The 19,195-nt window shown below is 50.6% G+C and overlaps 1 protein-coding gene across 1 annotated transcript in view; it reads right to left on the minus strand.

Moving 5' to 3' along the window:
* Rec114 (REC114 meiotic recombination protein) overlaps window positions 1–19,195 on the minus strand; it is a 34,492-nt gene that overhangs the window by 1,685 nt on the left and 13,612 nt on the right. Inside the window, exons 2-5 of the mRNA XM_042697383.1 lie at window positions 18,764–18,853; window positions 3,405–3,488; window positions 1,730–1,930; window positions 767–850 (exon numbers count right to left, since the gene is read on the minus strand). Of these exons, the coding sequence (XP_042553317.1) occupies window positions 767–850; window positions 1,730–1,930; window positions 3,405–3,488; window positions 18,764–18,853 (459 nt within the window). The remainder of the gene's footprint in view (window positions 1–766; window positions 851–1,729; window positions 1,931–3,404; window positions 3,489–18,763; window positions 18,854–19,195) is intronic.

Raw genomic sequence — 19,195 nt, forward strand, 5'->3', positions numbered from 1 at the left:
GCTGGCACACCAGCGCAGACACGAGCAGAGTTCTTTGGGACTCAAACTCTCCCTGTGCCAACACAGCACTGACTGCTGTGGTAAAGACCCCCGCCCGGCTTTAGTGTTGGGGTGGGCACCCGGACCTGCACTCTGCCTCCAGCCCAAGTCAAGTCTTCTGACCTCTTGACTTCTTCATTCTGTGACTGCCCAGTTGAGGATCCTTATTTTTGTAACACATGCTCATAAAAGTCATCCTTAGCCGGGTGCTGGTGGCTCTTGTCTGTCATCCTAGTTACTCAGGAGGCTGAGATCTGAGGGTCGTGGTTCAAAGCCAGCCTGGGCAGGAAAGTCTGTGAGACTCTTAGCTCCAATAAACCACTCAGAAAACGAAGTGGCGCTGTGGCTCAAGTGGTAGAGCGCTTGCCTTGAGCTGAAGAGTTGAGGATGGTGCCCAGGCCCAGAGTTCAAGCCCCACAACTGACCCCCCCCCCCCCCCCAAAAAAAAAATCCTTAATACTGTTGCGCTCCCACAGTGTGTGGCCAGCACCTGGTGCTCAGGATGCGGGGCGGGGGGGGGGGGGTCACAGCCGGTGGGCTGTGTCCTTCCGGGTCCCACAGCCACAGGCCAATGGAGAGCCCATACCGCTATTCGTTTTGCAGTAGCTCCCGAATTGCATTTCTGAAATTGAATTGATCTCCATCTTCTCTAATAACTACGGGTTCTCTACTGTCATACCATTTTCAGAGCACGCTTTCCTAACCCCCCACCAGAAACAGACTGTACCTGAGCGAGCCGTGGCACCGACACCCTCTCCTCAGCCATGCTTGTGGCAGCTATGGTGCGCACCCGCTCCAGGTCTGGGCAGGGCTGTAATGAGACCACATGGTCAGGAGCTGCGAGGAAGCCGCGCCTCTACCCTGCAGCCCCTGGCTGTGTTCCGGCTGCCTCGGCCCACCCACCCCATGCCAGGAGGCAGGGGTGGACACGCTCTTGTCCTGTCTGGAGGTAGCGAGTCAGTGGGGAGGGGCTGGGCGGAAGGAACCAGTGCTCCTTAGCTGAGCAGATCTGTGCCACGCACCTGTCACCGCAGCTCCTGAGGCTGGTGAGAGCGGGGGGGAAGGTTCTGGAGCCCCCGGCTACATAGGAAAGCGTCCACAAACATCCCTACTCCCCGCCTCTCTCAGACAGAGAAACACCTGGTGGTTAGGTTGCAATTAACAAGATTACAAGGCTGAACAAAAAGTTAAAAAGCAGGAGCCAGGAAGTGACTCAAGCACTTGAAATAGACATGGACTCATCCCAGCCTCGAAGAAGGCAACGGTGGTTTCAGACTAAAGAACACAGGAACTAGAAAATGAAGGCGGGTGCATGGTGGCCGGAGCCTGGCCACAGCCTGCCACACTGGGGCTGCTGTCCTCCGTCCCCTCCTGACTGGTCCCCGCCAGTTGGCCCGGATGCAATTTGCCCATTGAGGTCAGGCAGACAGGTAACTGCAGGCCATGGTCAGGGGCTGGCCGCTGTGGCCTGCGGCTCCCTGTGTCCTGCAGGACCTCACACAGCCGCCAAGAAATAGGCCAGGACCAAATGGCTCTAATTTAGGTGTCTGCACGTCTGTTCAGAACAAGTGACAGGTCAGAAGAGTCCCTGGCTACAGCATCTGGGAGACACGTAAGTGACTGAGTGCCAGGAGCCCAGGCCTCCCTCCCTGCCCCCGACCACCAGCCTCCACTTCAGAAGTGTGCTCACCCTGTGCCACGGAGGCTTTGCACTGTCCTCCCGGCTTCCGCCTGCCCACTGGGGCCTGGGGCTGGGCCGAGGCTCCGGGCTGCCATCGGGCGCCTCCACGGTGATGTATTGGGCCAGGCTCCGCACGCAGGCGCGGCACAGCTCCAGGGCTGCCTCCTTGGTTTCTCCAGCGAACTGCACCCGGAACATGCGGCTCTTGTCCTGTGGGAACAGGCTACAGGTCAGAGGTCATCCTGATGGTGCGCGACCTCCAGGGCCTTCTATACTTCCTTTTGTTTTTTTTTTTGGTCCGTTGTGGGACGTGAACTCTGGGCCTGGGCGCTGTCCTTGCGCTCTTCAGCTCATGGTGAGTGCACTACCGCTTGAGCCACAGCGCCACTTCCTCCAGGGCTTCCTAGTAAGCGTGCCCTTGGCGGGGAGGGTGCTGTCATGGTGCAGGGCCAGAAAAGGCGAGGGTTTCCCTTTCTTTCCCCTTTGGGAAGGCTTTTCCTGTGGAGACCTGAGTTACACAGCAGAAGTGGGGAAGCCCAGGTGCTCACCAGCCTGGCACGGCAGGTCAGGATTGCATCTCCATCCTCACGGGGGGAGCAGAGTGGGGTGCACCTGTTATCAGACACGGGAGCCAGATGCAACTCAACAGTTGTAGAAAAGCCTTCCTTTACTACATTTAGGGGCTGGGAAGGTGGCTCAGTGGTAGAGCGCTTGCCTTGCATGCATGAGGCTCTGGGTTCAATTCCTGAGCACCACATAAGCAGAAAAGGCTGGGAGTGGTGCTGTGGCTCAAGTGGTAGAGCGCTCGTGGTGAGCTGAAGAGCTGAGGGACAGCGCCCAGGCCCATGACTGAGGTAAGCAGACCTAGGTTGACCACACTTGACCACCAGGACTCCGGTGTCTTCTCTATCTCATACTCCTGGACTACATGAGTGGATTTACAGAAAAGCCACCTGAATAGAGCTACAGATTTGGGGCCACCCTTCTGTCCGCCAGGCTAGCAAAGGTGAGGCATGAAGGAAGACAGGCACTTTTTGCGTTTTACTTCGTTTGATTCTCTCTAGAATAAACCTGACTCATTATTACCTCCTCCCACACTGAACAAACGGGAAAAGGCCACTTCAAATGTATACAAAGACATCAGGGGACATACGCAAATATTTTAGAGGTCTTACATGTAATATAGGTTACATACCTCGTGTAAACTTAAAACGACACTGCTGCTCTGTAGCTTAATTTTTTATTTTACAGTTGGTATATGAAAATAGAAATGCAGCTTGCTACTTATTTAACTGACCCCTACTAACCAACATCTAGGTTCTATCCGGTTGGTTTTTTTCCTATCAGCCCCCAAGTCTGAGGGTCCATACCTAGAATCCGCTTGCTAGAGCCCATGCAAATTCCTGGCTGGGAGAGAGCATCCTTGCCCCCAACACACACACTCACAGACACACTAAGCGAACAGAGCTCTTTGTGTTCTTCCATACTGGAGATAAAGCCCAGGGCTTGGCACTGGCTAAAGAAAGCATCTACCGCTCAGGCTGTACCCCCAAATTCAAAATCCCATTTCTCTGATGACCCCTGAGATGGAACTCTCTTCCAGTGAAGGCGTGCTGCTGGAGGCCTCGCCCTGCCCTGTCCCCTCCCCCGTGTCAGCCTGAGCCCAGCGCTAGCTTCATCTTGCCTTTGTTGTCGTTCCAAACAACAGACAGTCCATGCGCCTCACAATCTTCAGCCAGTTCTTGCTGCCAATGAGTGAAAATCCTTCCTGAAATGAAGGAATTAGACAAATTAGCAGCGGAAGCAAGGAGGTCAGAAGAGGTGCAGCCAGTTCAATGGCAAGCTTCGAGCCTCATCCGTGGATCCCGTCCCAGCACAGGGCAGCCGATGCCAGTGTGTATACACTATATATACACTTACTATACATATACACACACACATACATATGTCTATAAACACCAAAGGTGACAAAATGCTTTGCTTTCAAGAGTTAATTCCTCTTTTCATCCTTGTCCTCTATCTACTCAGTTCCCCTCTCTGGAGACAGTCACTGAAATAAAATTCTTAGGAAACCTCTGGACTGTGTGTATGTGTGTACATGTATGTATGTATGTATGTATGTATGTATGTATGTGTATATACAGATACATGTATGACATTTAATCATTTTGACAGTCTCTGTAGCCTGTGGCCATTCTTTAGCTGGGTTATAATTATTACTTCAGCTTTAGTCTTTTTTTTTTTTTTTTTTGGGTCCGGTCATGGGGCCTGAACTCTGGGCCTGGGCACTGTCCCTCAGCTCTTCAGCTCAAGGCTAGCGCTCTACCACTTGAGCCACTGCCACTTCTTGTTTTTTTCTTTTTGCTTATGTGGTGCCGAGGAATCGAACCCAGGGCCTCATGCATGCAAGGCAAGCATTCTACCACTAAGCCACCTTCCCAGCCCCAGTTTTTTGTTTTGGCCAGTCATGGGGCCTGAACTCTGGGCCTGGGCGCTGTCCCTCACCTCTTCAGCTCAAGGCTAGTGCTCTACCACTCGAGCCATAGTGCCACTTCTGGATTTTTCTGCTTATGTGGTGCTGAAGAATCGAACCCAGGGCCTCATGCATGCAAGGCAAGCACTCTACTACTGAGCCACATTCCCAGCCCAAAGCCCCGATTTTCTTTTTTAAGCTTAGTTTAGAGGATTGTCTCTGAGCAGAAATTTTAACTTAATTGTTCTTACTATAGATTATACGTTTTGAAATTTGATTTGGGCTAGATGCCAGTGGCTCATGCCTATAATCCTAGTTACTCAGGAGGCTGAGATGTGAAGATAGCAGTTTGAAGCCAGCTTGGCTAGAAAGTCTGTGAGACTTGTATCTCCAATTAATGACCAAAAAAGCCAGAAATGGAGCTGTGGCTCAAGTGGTAGAGCTCTACCCTTGAGCACAAAAAGTCAGAGACAGCACCCAGGCTGAGTTGAGCCCCAGGATCAGTGCACGCATGCGCGTGTACACGCACACAAAAATTGGAAAGGTGTTCATTTCTTAAGTTTTTTATTGTGAGAATTCTGTACAGAGGGGTTACAGTTACATGAGCAAGGTAATGAGTACATGTCTTAACAAGCATTGTTGCCTCCTCCTTTGTTTTTCCCCTACCATCCCTTCCCTCCCACCTCTACAACTACACCCTACACCTACCTTCCCTCTCCCCCCCCCCCCCCCAATTTTAAAGTTTGCTTTTTTACATAGTGTCTTGTACATCTCATTGTCGCAGTGGGTCAACCTGTATCCCTATTTAAACATTTTGCTTTTTTCCCTTCCCTTCCCCAAATTATACCAACATCAAATACAGTGAAAACGGGTTATACCGTGGGGGAGGGGGAAAGGGTTAATTTTTAATTTGGCTATGAATTTTACTTGACATACCCAAGTTTTCCATTTTTTTATGCAGTCAGTGCTCTTTTCCATGTGGTTTAAAAATCTTTCCTGTGCTGAGCCGGGCGCTGGTGGCTCACGCCTGTAATCGTAGCTACTCAGGAGGCTGAGATCTGAGGATCGCGGTTCAAAGCCAGCCCGGGCAGGAGAGACCATGAGACTCCTATCTCCAATAAACCACCAGAAAACCGGAAGTGGCGCTGTAGCTCAAGTGGTAGAGCGCTCGCCTTGAGCTGAAGAGCTGAGGGACAGCGCCCAGGCCCAGAGTTCAAGCCCCATGGCCGACCAAAAAAAAAAAATCTTTCCTGTGCTGAAAGCATGGTTCAAGTGGGAGAGCACCTGCCTAAAAAATGTGAAGCCTTGAGTTCATGTCTGTGATCCTAGCTGTTCTAGGGAAGTGGAGACCTGGAGGAGCACAGTTCAAAGCCAGCCCGGGCAGGGAAGTACAACAGACTCTCATCATCTCCAGTTAATCAGCAGAAAGACGGAGCTGAAGGCATGGCTCGAGGGGTAGAGCCCTACAGGGTGGGCCCTATGCTCAAATACTGGGAGCAGCATGCACACACACACACACACACGTGAGAATTCAATGGAGCCAACACAAGATATTTGCCTGTGTTGCTCTTGGTGTTCACAGAGCCTGCGAGCGGGACTAGTCCCTGGGGTCTGAGGCACAAAATAGGATGTGCGAAACCTCATTGTGTGGAACCCGCTGGGTTCCCGTCGGTGGCAAATGACCAGATGTGATTCTAAAGATCCCCGTCACTTCTGGCCACATTCTTGCTTCTAGTGGCTTCCACCATGTGTGTCGGCACGGCAGGCGTCGTTGTAAACTTGGAAGTTTAGTAGTAAATATAAGCACATAGCAACCTGGCTGAGGTAAGTATAATGCCACCACCTGCTATTTGAGTACAGCTTAGATGACAAGAAGCCACAGCAGAAGCAGGAGCCAGGACACAGCCGGGCCTCGGAGCCTTGCTCCCAGTTCTTACATCCAGAATTAGGAAAACAGACGGGTGGGGGTGTGGCTCGTGCTTGTCATCCTAGCTTCTCAGGAGGCTGATTTCTGAGGACCACGGTTCAAAGCCAGCCTGGGCATAAAAGCCTGCAAGGTTTAATCCCTAGTTAACCACAAAAAGCTGGAAGTGGAGCTGTGGCTTGAGTGGCAGAGCTAGTGCCTGAGCACAAAAGCTGACAGTGCGCTGCCCAGAGTTCAAGCCCAGGACCATTAAGGAAGAAAAGAAAATAGACCGGACAAAAGACTAAGTGCAGAAAAGGAAAACTTTTCACTTCTAAGAAATAGTTTTCATTTCTGAGACTTGCAATCAGTACAAAAATAGCTACGAAGAGAACAAGCAAGCTGGGCGGGGGCGGGGGGGTGGGGTGGGGGGTACAGGTGTGGGGGTGGGGGTACTGTCCACTGTCAGTGGGGGGAGGGAGTACTAGGCACAGCCAGGCTGGCCTCACCCCCTCCTCCCGGGCCTGAGAGCGAGCGGCTTCACAGCGCATGCGTGCGTCAGGACAGCTTCCACGGTCAAGGTAGGGCCAGGGCAGGCAGGAGACTCGGAACGGGCGAGGGTTGCAGGGCTATCGGCACACAAGGTTGACAGCAGACTCTGCTTAAGCAAAACCTCCAAGTCCTGTGAGAAAAGGTGTGACTAGGGAAAGTCCCCCTTCACCCGGGTGCTGCCACACAGCACGGGTGACCCCTGAATGGCATGGCGGCAGAGGGTGAGGCGCCACACGTAGGCCCTGAAATGACGCCTGCCCCACCAAGGGCACAACCCGATGCTCTTAAATCCGGAGAAATCTGACAGAACGATGCCATCCCACCCACGGGCGGCTGCCAGTGCTCTCCACACAGCCCTGGCCACGCCAGGGCCTCGGCCCACAGGAAGAAATCACAAGTCCGCCCGCTTGCAGGGACCCAAAGGATAAGTAAATGCACCCCAGCATTTTGGATCTTTCCGTGGCCTTGACCTCACCACCCCCACATCAACCGAGGGAACGTGGCAATATTTGTGCGAAACACACCTTGCCCTGGGCGATGCCACGCAATTGCACATTATGCACATACAATACGTTTCTTTGCCCCTGGGGCACCCAGGGGGGCGGTGGGTCGAAAAGCTCACCCCGTGGGATGCACGGACACACGGACCAATGGGCAGATTCGTATTTTACAGTGACTGCTGGGATGGGAGAGGAGGTGGCCGCAGGCAGCGCCCCAGAGCCCGGCAAGAGAGGAGGGGGCGCTGCGGGGCCTGTGGCTGACCCCACTGCCACAGGTGCTTGATGACTGAGAGCTGCCCGGCTGCCCTTTGCCAATCAGCGTGAAAGATGGAGTTATCCCGTGGCCAGGTGCGTGCTGATGAGGAAATAGTGGCTTCTGCTAGTTAACACAGCCCCCGGCTCCGCGGGAGTCGCACACGGCTTTCCACAGCACGTGTCCCTCATGGAAGGAGTCGAAGCGGTCTCCCCACCACGGGAGTGCAGCGCGAGGACACGGGGCAGTGGCCACGCCAGTGAAAAACAAGAAAAAGACGGAGCTGCAAACAGAACAGGGCTAAGCTCGCGCCCAGAGCCCCAAGCGGAGTCACGGTGTCCCTCCTGGTTCTGTCTCAGACCCCTTTTGGGGGATCCTCAGTCATTGGAACCAGTGACCCTCTTAATAGCTTCGGTTCGTCCACTGGTTTTCCCGTGCATTCAAGTGAGCGAGCCTCTGGCAGCCTCCATCTAGTAACTGAACCATCAGCCGCGCTCTGCGCTCCTCCCGGCAGGTCCTGTGCTTTATTTGGCCATCTTCATTAAAAATCATGTAAGACCTCCCCCCCCCCCCCCATGATGGTGTGAAAGCCACTTCCTCAGTTACCTACGTTAGACCAAGGCAGGAACTCTTATTGGTTCCCGGGATCTGAGTGCAGACACTGCTATTTCTACTGCTCCCCTCGCCATGCTGAAGTCAGGAACCCTCATTAGCACCTGCCGCCCCTCGGTGCGCAGGCAGGCTGACCTACTTAGCGGCTGAGTCTACTATTTTTGCCCAGTTATTGTGGAAGAAATAAAACCTTTATCCCCAAAGATAGTGGCAGGGGGAAGAAGGGAGTGAGGACAGGGAGGAGCCAACTTAAAACCACCCGTCTGTGCTCAATCAATCCTGTAAATGTATAGCGCACGGGATGGAGGAGCCAGTGGTCCTGTGTTAATAGGAAAAGCCAGGTCAAGGCCGGGCTCCGGGTCACCCGTGGCTGGAGGATGAAGCCCAGTGTGAGGGTTCTGTGTCCCTCCAGAACCAAACTGCTCAAGGTGCAGAAGGAAGTCAGTGCATGCTTTTAGAAGCCATGTTTAAGGTAGTCATCTATTTGGTTTATATGAAACCAAGTTTTCAAAACTTAATAGGAAAAGAAGTAGATGTATGACTGGGTAATCTTCTAAGGGGTGCAGAAAACGTGTGCACATGGCAAACGTGGGAGCGTGCACCGCTGTTTGCGTGGCCTTTGGGTGTCCCTCTGCCTCTGGCCTCCACACACCTGGTCCTCGTCACCTCCAGCCTCCAGAAGCCAGAGGGGAAAAGGAAGCCAGAGGGTTAAAGAATGAACTCTCAAGTCTTTCCAGGAGAGACTGCTCCGACTGCCACAGGCGATCAAGCAACCGAAAGACTGCACAGCCACTTGGACTGAATGGTCCACATCCAGGTGAGCACGTGCCATTCCCCGGCACCAAGCGAGCTGGTTGCTTGGGGTGGAGACTGGATCGTTGACAATACAGTGCTGAAGGCGGGGGTCAAGGAGCAAGTAACAGAGGTGGAGGATGCCCAATGAGGAAACGAGTCCACAGTGACGCACGAAGTCTGTGCAGGTGGAAAGCCGGCAGAACGCTTACTAAACATACAGGAGGAATGACAGGAATAGAAAAGCCTTCACTAGGCAAACTCTGGAGCAGGAGCCGGGGCAGGAAGGAACAGCAGTGGACTCGGAGAAGGGAGAAACAGGCTGTCATCCTCATAAGCGCTTGTTGCTTACAAGGGGAGAAGGAGGGATCACGCATGGAGGAGAGTAGTAGCCAGGCCTTAACCCAGTGCCACTTTACAAGGCTCCTGGGCCGCTGGGCTGAGAAGGGCTGAATGCCTCTGGCCAGTGCTGCTCGATGACGTCAAGGCCATCAAATACAAAGGGTGGGGGTGGGAGGGGCTGTCCCAGGCTGGGGAAGCCAACCAGCCACAGTTGCCATGCATTAAGAATCCATTTGCTTAACACCTGAGCACAGTTTGGGAGCTCGCTCTAGAGACACGCATGTTCCAGGGCAGGATTTGGTGCCAGGGTCACCTCCTGGTTCGGACTCCTACCACATGCTAGGTGCCATTCATGCTGGGGGAATGGTAAGTGGAAATTCTGTATACTATTTTTGCGGCCTGAGGTGTTCATCACAAAAGGTTACAATCTGGGCTGGGAAGGTGGCTTAGTGGTAGAGTGCTAGCCTTGAGCAAAAGCAGCTCAGGGATAGTGCCCAGGCCCTGAGTTCAAGCCCCAGGACTGGCCCCCCTTCTCTCCCCCAAAAAAAGTTGACAATCCTGATGCTCATCTGAATCATGTCACTTGGAACTATACTTCCCTTGATTCCAGTATCTAAACTGTGCTTCCTCAGTAAACCCTACCGAAGGACCAGTATTCATTACCTGAAAGCTTGGAACATAGAGTGCAAACAATAATAGTGAAATTTGCTCATTTCCCCTTCAATAATAATTTTTTTTTTACAAATGACAGCTTTTCTCCAATAATAATAATAAAGACTTACTACTAAAAAAAACATAACTAACTGAACCTAGATACTCTGGGGGTGGAGGGAGGAAGGAAGGAATCTTACTCCAAATACATGTTCTCAAAAAGACCTTATGTTCTATAACCTTTTTGTTGTTGTGCTGGTCCTAGGGCTTGAATTCAAGGCCTGAGCACTGTTCTGAGTATTTTTTTTCGTCTCCCAGTCCTGGGGTTTGAACTCTAGGCCTGCACTGTGCCTGAACTACTTTTGCTCAAGGCTAGTGCTCTACTGCTTGAGCTTTTTCGAGTATTTATTGGAGATAAGAGTCTCATGGGCTTTTTCTGCCAGGGCTGGCTTCAAACAGCAAACCTCAGATGTCAGCCCCATGAGTAGCTAGGATGACAGGGATGAGTCACCAGTGCTAAGCTGCTCTACCTCTTCACAAGAGAAAGAATCCAGAATTCTGGCAGAATACCATGAAGTAAGTAACCTCATGCCATCTGATAATATATATATATCTCCAAGAGTTACTTCATTACAGTAAAAGTAATAAGTTTTTAAATGATGGATACCAAACAATGTTTTTTGTTTTTTTTTGTTTTGCTGGTTGTGGGGCCTGAACTCTGGGCCTGGGCACTGTCCCTCAGCTCTTCAGCTCAAGGCTAGCACTCTACCACTTGAGCCACAGTGCCACTTCCAGCTTTTTTCTTTTTGCTTATGTGGTGCTGAGGAATCAAACCTAGGGCCTCATGCATGCAAGGCAAACACTCTACCACTGAGCCACCTTCCCAGTCCCCCAAACAATGTTTTGAGGACTGGTAGATACGACATTTGACATCCATGATTCAGCAGCACTCAGTGAGCACTAAGCTGTCCCTTCTGTGGACAGGGACCACGTGGAGGACTCGGTTTCAATGGCATTTTCCCTTCCAAATCACACTGTAGGAAACACAATGGGATAGCTAAAAATAAAGACCCCATCTACAAAAATCTGCCAAATCTGCTAGGCTACAATGCTAGGAAATGAAAAAAAAAAAAAAGTGGGGGAAAAAGGCACTTAGGTTTTTAAGTGTCTAAATTACTGTCTTCTTGAGTACCGGGGTATTATCCAAAGTCATGACTCACCTTAGGGAGAGCAGAAAGGAAAAGTGAACTGGTCACTACTGCTGGCTTCATATGCCTAAGACGTTTCTTACTAAATACACAACAGAAGCCTCTTAAAAAAAAAAAAAGTACTGCCAAGAGATAGTCCTAATGAAAGAAGGTCAAGAAACTACAGAGAGGTCACAATGGAAATGCAATGGAACAAATGCATAATTACAGTTTTAAAAGCAAGGCAGGCTGATAAGCCGAGTGCCTATCAGAACCATTACCGTGTCAGGAAACGACACAGACTTCCTTCCCCACACAATCCCAGGGTAGGAAGGCTCCGGTCAAAGATCACCATTCAGCTGCCCGGTTAGAGAGCTGAGTGAATTATTTACATCCACAGAAATGTTCTTGATTTATATTTAGAAATTTCAGCCCACTGATAGCAGACACCTCGTCATATAGAGATACCATGAAGACTTGAAATGCCCCCAGAACTGAACTCTTGGTTACTTCACCAGGAGCAAAGGTGTACTTTTTAAATTGAGGATTTTAGTGAAAAGGGGTGGGGAGGAGGGAATAGACAAAAAAAAAAAAAAGGAATCTAAATGGTTTTTTGTTTGTTTGTTCTGTTTTTTTTGGGTCCAGTCATGGGGCCTGAACTCTGGGCCTGGGCGCTGTCCCTCAGCTCTTCAGTTCAAGGCTAGCGTTCTACCACTTGCGCCACAGTGCCAGATTCTGGCTTTTTTTCTTTTTGCTTATGTGGTGCTGGGGAATCGAACCCAGGGCCTCAGGCGTGCAAGGCAAGCGCTCTGCCACTGAGCCACCTTCCCAGCCCGAATCTAAATGTTTTAGATTCCCAGATAAGAACACAGTTTGAACCGAGGCTTCATCTAGCCAAGCTAAAATGCTGAGACAGAGACTAGGAGAGAACACCAGCACAAGTAGGCAGGAATGCCAGGCCCACGATGAGCCGAGGACTTGGGTGAGACCTGGTTCGGAGGCCAGAGCTGCTCGGAGGAAGATGCCAGGCGTCAATGAGCGGCCGACTTCCTGAGCAGGAGGTGGCAGAGAACAGAGGAGATTCAGGCAACACCACCACGAAGAAATGTGGCCAGAGAGAGGGAACTGGTAAAAAATAAGGGGCTCCCTCTTGAAGAACCCACTCTCCTACCACCAACCCCCAACACTGACACATCTGCACCATACCACCCAACAGCACCTACCTGGGTTCCTGGTTTCTCAGGAGGCTGACATCAGGAAAACAGCCCGCTCAGGCATACACGTGAGGCTCCTCCTCAATACCAAGGCACAATGGCGAACGCCTACCATCCCAGCCACGCGCATGCGCATACATGCAAGACGCCGAGATTGGGAGGAGAGCAGTTCCATTGCAATTGAGATCCCACTGCAGTGGGAAGAGGCTGGCTGTGGTGGCACATGGCTGGCATCCCATTAAGAACGGAAGCCCCAAAGGGGTGGATTACAGTCCAGGCTTACAGGAATCAAGACCCTGATCAGTGCAAGAATGGCAAGTGTGGCTGCCTTGCGGCATCTAACAAGTGCAAGACCCTGAGTTCAAACCCAGTCCTGCCGCTCAAGGAAGTATAAGTAAATCTAAGGTCTAAATCTAAGCATAAATGGGAAGGACACCTCTTTCCGCCAGCCAGTTGTATGCTGTAGTCATTCATTCCCCTTTCTGGCTGACGTGGCTGTCAACGGTTCCTAAGTAGAAAAAGGATGATGATACAGAAGAATGAAGAAAAACAGGAAGAGAGGGAGAAAAAAAAAATCCTAATCGCAGTAAAGGCTACATGAAAGCACGGTGGAAATGAGCCGGTTTTCACAGACTGCTCAGGAGAGCAGGTGCTGAGCCGAGTACTCGCTGCAAGGGCCTTGGTCCTCTCTGTGTATTGTCTGAACACAACAGATGCTAAGACGGTGACTTAGAGCCGAGGGCTGTTTTGGTCCAGGACTCCAGGCGGGGAGGTCTGTGAGCGTGATGCTGGCTCTCGCGGCTTTTGTTGGGGACTCTGCTGGTTAACTCATGACAGAAGCTAGAAACAGCCTGGTGTGCAGAGAAGCAAGAATGGCCGACTCACGTGCAATAACTAAAGAACCTCTCCTGTAGCAATGCACGTTAATCCTCCCACCAGGCCCTGGCTGTGTTCGTTGCAATGTGAGTTCTGGAGAACCCGAACCATATTCAAGCCATAGCGTGCTCATCAGCAGTTGATAAAATACGAATGAGAACCACAAACACGTGTCACTGCACATCTATCAAAACAGCTAACGTGACAGACAGAAAGCACCAAGAAGGGAACACCGAGAATGTGGTCCTGAGTGTGGAGGGCTGGCCGTTACTCTAGGAAGCGAAATGAAGCTGGGCGCTGGTGGCTCACGTTTGTCATCCTAGCTACTAAGGAGGCTGAGATCTGAGGATTGTGGTTTGAAGCCAACCCAGGAAGGAAAGACAGTAAGACTCCAATTAACCAGCCAAAAGCTGGAAGCAGACTTTGGCTCAAGTTGTAGAGCTCCAGCTGAGCACAAAAGCTCAGAGACAGTGCCCAGGCCTTCAGGTGAAGCCCCATGACTGACCAAAAAGAAGTTTATGCTGCCAGATGGTAGTGGCTCGTGCTTGTAATACTAGAAGATGAGACCTGCAAGATTCCCAGTTCAAAGCCAGCCCAGGCGGCAAAGTCCATGAGACTCCCATTTCCAATTAACCAGCAAAAAGCCAGGCTGGAGGTGTGGCTCAAGTGGTAGAGTGCCGAGCAAGAAAAGTGAACACAGGCCAAGTTAGAGGTTCCCCCCCCCACTCCCACCCCACACAGTTGGGAGTGAATTGGACATTTTAAGAACCAGATGGAAGTTAGTTTGTGACAGTTACAAGGGTCACATACATAGGAATGTAATACTTCGGTGAACGCAAAGACAGTGCTTCTGGAAGAGTATTTGCACGGGGTGTGAAAACAAAGGCATCTAAAGCCAAACCATACCCGGAGCCCGTCCATCATTCCCAGGACGCGCCGGGCCTGCCTGACCTCCAGGTGTCGGGCGGAACTGTTCTTAGGTGAAGACAGGCCTGCTGGGTGAGAACCCACTCAAGCCCAAGGGAGCGGCGGGGTGTGGGAACTGCCCCCGTCCGGGCATCTGGGTGGGGAGGTGCAGACAGGACGGCTGCGGGGACGTGCGCGCTCAGAGCGGCCCGGTGGCCTGGGAGGCGCAGCTGGAGACCGCGCAGGGCGGAGACGCGGGCAGGGATCACCGGAGGCAGAACCAGGAACCCAGCAACCCGTGGCCCTGCACACAGGGAGCCGCAGCGAGGGGGAGCGTTAACACCATTCAGAACGCGTGGCCCCAGCCTGTGTCCACTGCGGGAGGGGAGGGGAGCAGCTGCGGCGCTGGGGATCAAAGCCTCACAATGGCTGCACCCTGCCACAGCCGCCCCGCACGCCCCTCTCCCCGAGGGAACAGAAAAGAGCAAGCACTGCGAAGCATGTGTGGAGACTGGAATCTGGTACGTTGTTCGAAGGAATGTAAAATGGTGCAGCCAGTGGGTAAAACAATATGGAAGTGCCTCAAAAAATACTGAAAATACAATTGCCATCTGATCCAGCCTTTCTACTTATGGGCAGAGACCCAAAACAGCAGACTTCCAGAGATACCCGTATACTGATGTTCAGTCCATTGACAGGAGCAAACAACATATAGTATATAAATACCATAGACTGTTACTTAGCCCCACAGGACACAACCTGGATGCGTTTTTAAGGACAGTAAGCTTAGTGAAGTGAACCCATCTCAAAAAGACAAACCCTGGCCGGCCACTGGTGCTCATGCCTGTAATCCTGGCTCCTCAGGAGGCTGCATGTGAGGATCACAATTCAACGCCAGCTCGGGCAGGAGAGTCGGTGAGACTCATCTCCAGTTCCCCACCGACACTTGGGAAGTGGAGCTGTGATTCAAGCCTTGAGCAAAAACAAAAAAACCAACTCAGGGGCAGTACCCAGGCTCTAAGTCCAAACCCCAGGACCGCCTCACACAATTTAGGTTAAGATAGTCAATTCTATGTGTTTACTACAATCAGAAAAAAGATAAAAAGCCCGAAATGGGGGGGAGGGATGTATTCAGACTGCCAAGAGTGGAAGAGGAGAGCAGCCGTGGCCACTCTGGAGCAGGGGCTGGACACGAAGGACACAGCAGGCCGGGGGGCATCTGCACTGCGCCTCCCCACAGTGTACCCCAGGTATAGGCAGAGACTCAACTGACGTTTATGCGTGGGAAGCGGGTGCTGGTAGGCCCCGCGCAGACCGCCTGCGCTGACGGCGGTGAGGCCCAGCCCTGCAGAGCGGATGTGTTCACACGGCTGCTCAGGACCACACCGAGAGCCTGCGGCCCCCCGGCCTGCGGGATACCCACGGAGCTCTAACTGGGTCCTCGCCATCCATTTCCCTGAAAGAAGTGACTCTGGGGGTGAAGAGGGGGTGTAGCCGCCATGAAAACTCAGAATGAATTGAGCACATTTTAATCCATGCCAACAACTGCATTCCATACAGACACTGAACGGCTAAAACTCTCAACAGCGAGCGAGCGGTCCACTCCCCACCTTTTCTTAGAAAACTCTCAAGATATACTCCATCCCAGGGCACTTGAGGAGCGAGGGCCTGTAAATGCGATAGCAACGTAAAGTTGCCGTTGACAAGTGGTACTATGCATTGCTTGCTCTTCTAGATGTGAGTTTTATGGATTTCAGAAAATACTCTGAAGAAATTATACAAGCGGGGCGCCTGTGGCTCACATCTGTCATCCTAGCTACTCAGGAGGCTGAGATCTGAGGATCATGGTTCAAAGCCAGCCCGAGCAGGAAAGTCCATGAGACTCTGATCGCCAATAAACCACTAAAAACTGGAAGTGGCGCTGTGGCTCAAGTGGTAGAGCGCTTGCCTTGAGCTGAAGAGCTCAGGGACAGCGCCCAGGCCCAGAGTTCAGGCCCCATGAATGACCAAAAAAAAAAAAAAAAAAGAAATTATACAAACTGACAAAGTGCTGTAGGCAGAAAAATATCTTTTAAACATGTATTTGTATTTTTTATCACACTCACACATGTGCATACTTTTAAAAGTCTTTTTACTTTTAAACTTCATACTTTTACAACAAAGGTTGATGCTTCCCGAATCAACCTTACTGAATATTTAAAATTTTTATTTTAACAGGGCTAAACAGAACTAAAAAAAACAGAACCTCTGGAGACAGAAAAGCATTCAACAAAAATTGAACTGGTCATGATTAAAAACTCAGTGAACCGTAGCAAAGGAAACAATCAACACAGTGCATACAATGGAAGGAAATATTTGCAAACCTTCAGTGTGACAGGAGGTTAATATGTGAAATGAATAAGGAACTCACATTCAATAGCCAACACCGAACCGACCCGGTTTAAAACGGGCCAAGTATCTGCTCAGTCCCCGGCCCAGGCCAAGGGCCATGCTGTGCGGCCTGCCATCAGCTCAGGGAGAGAAAGGCTCACTCGGCTCCCAGAGGTGCGGCTCCCCCTGCGCATGCGCCTGGCCTGCTCGGGGGGGAGGACACGAGGTGGGGTGGGTGCTGGAGGTGGAAGCCATGCCTCTTATGGTCAGGAAGCAGAATGTGAGGACAAGAGGAGGCCTGCGCCCCACTACCCCCTCAAGGACACACCCAGTGACCTGAATACAGTGCACACACACATCATTCACAGTACATACATTCATTTACAATACATACCATTTTCATCTGAAAGCAGTCTCAAAGGGAGAGGAGGAGGCACGTCTAGCAATAGAAGCAACTTCCTCAATCTCGTTCTATCCACAAAGACGTCATCTCTGCGAGCATTTACTTAATGGTGCTGACTGAGTGCTTCCTCCCCAAGCCTGGACCGAGCCGGGATGCCCCCTGTGGGCATTGCTAGGCATCAGGTAGAGGATGGCTCGGCCAGTGGCTCTGGTGGGAGGGGGCGGGCTCCGCTGGCAGAGCTGGGAAGGAAGGAGCGTCAACCTTCCCTCACGGATATGGGGTCATCTATGCAGAGAAACCTTAAGGAGTTGACATTCAAGCAACAGAAAGGAGCTTAGTGAGATCACAAGATCCGAGTGACCTCTAAAATACTGACCTCATGTGTCTACACATTAGAGGAATCCATTAGATATTCAAATTTCAGAACTCCTTACAACAGCAAAAAAAAAAAAAAGATGACGTATTTGTGGACAGATTTAGCTAAGGACTTGCAAGACTTGCTGGGGCGGGGGGGGGGGGGGGGGGGGGGGGGGGAGGAAGGAGCGGGTAAAGCGCTCACAGCATGGAGACTCAACAGCCGGCAGCCTCGGCCCCAATTGATGGACAACTTCAGAGCAGCCCGATCTAAACAACAAACAGCTGGTCATCCCGACATTTACGTGGAAACACAAACAGCCTGGAAGAGCCCTAACAACTCTGGGCGGGAACAGTCCAGAACTTACGCTATGGATTTCAAAATTTACAACCAAGCAAACATAATCCAGACAGTGCTATTCAAGGGAGGCTAGAAATGAGTGCAGAAAAAAAAAACCAACAACAACAGAGACTTAGCCAGTGAGTTTGCAATAGACGAGCCAGGGTAATCAATACAACGAGGAAAACCGTCCAACTAAAGGTGCTGGATCAATTAATGCCCATGTGCCAAAAAAGAAAACCCAAATCCTTTAACTTTCACCATATATTTAAAATAAATGATGTCAGCCAGGTATGGTGGTAGATGCCTATAATCCCAGCTACTTGGGAGGTAGAGGTTGGAAGATCACAAGTCAGAGAATAATGCAGACAAAAGCACCAGACCTCGTCTGAAGAACAAACTAAAGCCAAGGGGCTTGGAGTACAGCTTAAGGTGGTGGAGAGGCTGCTCAGCAAGGCCAAGGCCAAGTTCAATCCCAGTACTATGCTCCCAACTGCCCCACAAAAACGCAAGAAGCAACCCCCCCCCCCAGACCTATGATCACACTCCCTAAATATGAGGATTATGAATACTGGATTGCTTTAATTGAGGGAAGAAAGGATTCTATGCAAAATGATAAAAACAATAAATAGTAAGATCATGTGTCTAAATATAGATGCTACAACTGCATAAAACTTCGAGAGGGAAACAAAATTATCTCTGCAATCTTGGAGCAGGCATCAGTTTATTAAACAGCAGTCAAAAAGTATGAAGTAGAAGAGAAAATATAGACTTCAAAAATTTAAACTCGGTCTATTCATCAAGACACTAAAAATATATTTAAAAAAAAATCACACTGGATGTAATGGCTCATGCCTCTAACAGCTACTCAGATCCTGGAGATTGGAAGGATCAAAGTTCAAAGCCAGCCCGGGTAAAAGTTTGCAAGACTCCATCTCAAATAACAAGCTGGGCATGGTGGCACATGCTTGCCATCCCAGCTATACAGGAAGAAGAAATGGAAAGATCACAGTCCACACCAGTCTGGGCAAAAAAAAATGAGACCTTATTCAAAAAGAAGGAAAGCAGCCAGGCCCCAGTGGCTCATCCCTGTAACCCTAGCTACTCAAGAGGCTGAGATCTGAGGACTGTAGTTCAGAGCCAGCTGGGTCAGGAAACGCTAATCCCCAATTAACCAGCAAAAAGCTGAAAGTGGAGGTATAGCTCAAATGGTAGAGCGTCAGCCTTGAACGGAAAAGACAAGTGAGAACAGAAGGCCCTGAGTTCAAGCCCCAGGATCCACACAAACCCTGCATATATATATCAAAGTACATACCAGTAGTGTCTCTCCTTGGGAAATGAAGAAGTGACCGGATATGACTATGGTGAGAACGAGGCACCCAGATTCTTCATTGGAATCAAAAACCTTGGAAGAGAGAGGAATAGGTTTAAAAGCAAAACAAAACAACAGCAAGCAAAACCAGTACATCTCTGTACTAGTGAAACATACAAGCCTAATAACCAACTGCTGGTTAGTGTTTCTATCTTGATCTTTCCTATTGAACCTGTAATCACTGCCTTACAGAGAAGTGTCTCCTCTTACACACATAGGAGCGATCAGCTAGGCTTTCAAAAAGCATAAATCTAACATTTTGAAACAAGATTCACAAACAAGAGAAGCCAGGCATGGTGGTGCATGTCTAATCCTCGCTAGTCAGGAGGCTGAGAACCTGAGGATCTCAGTTTGAAGTTATCCTGGTTAAAAATG

The sequence above is a fragment of the Dipodomys spectabilis genome, unplaced genomic scaffold (assembly GCF_019054845.1).
Source record: "Dipodomys spectabilis isolate Male_0828 unplaced genomic scaffold, ASM1905484v1 ptg000219l, whole genome shotgun sequence".
NCBI classification, from domain to species: domain Eukaryota; kingdom Metazoa; phylum Chordata; class Mammalia; order Rodentia; family Heteromyidae; genus Dipodomys; species Dipodomys spectabilis.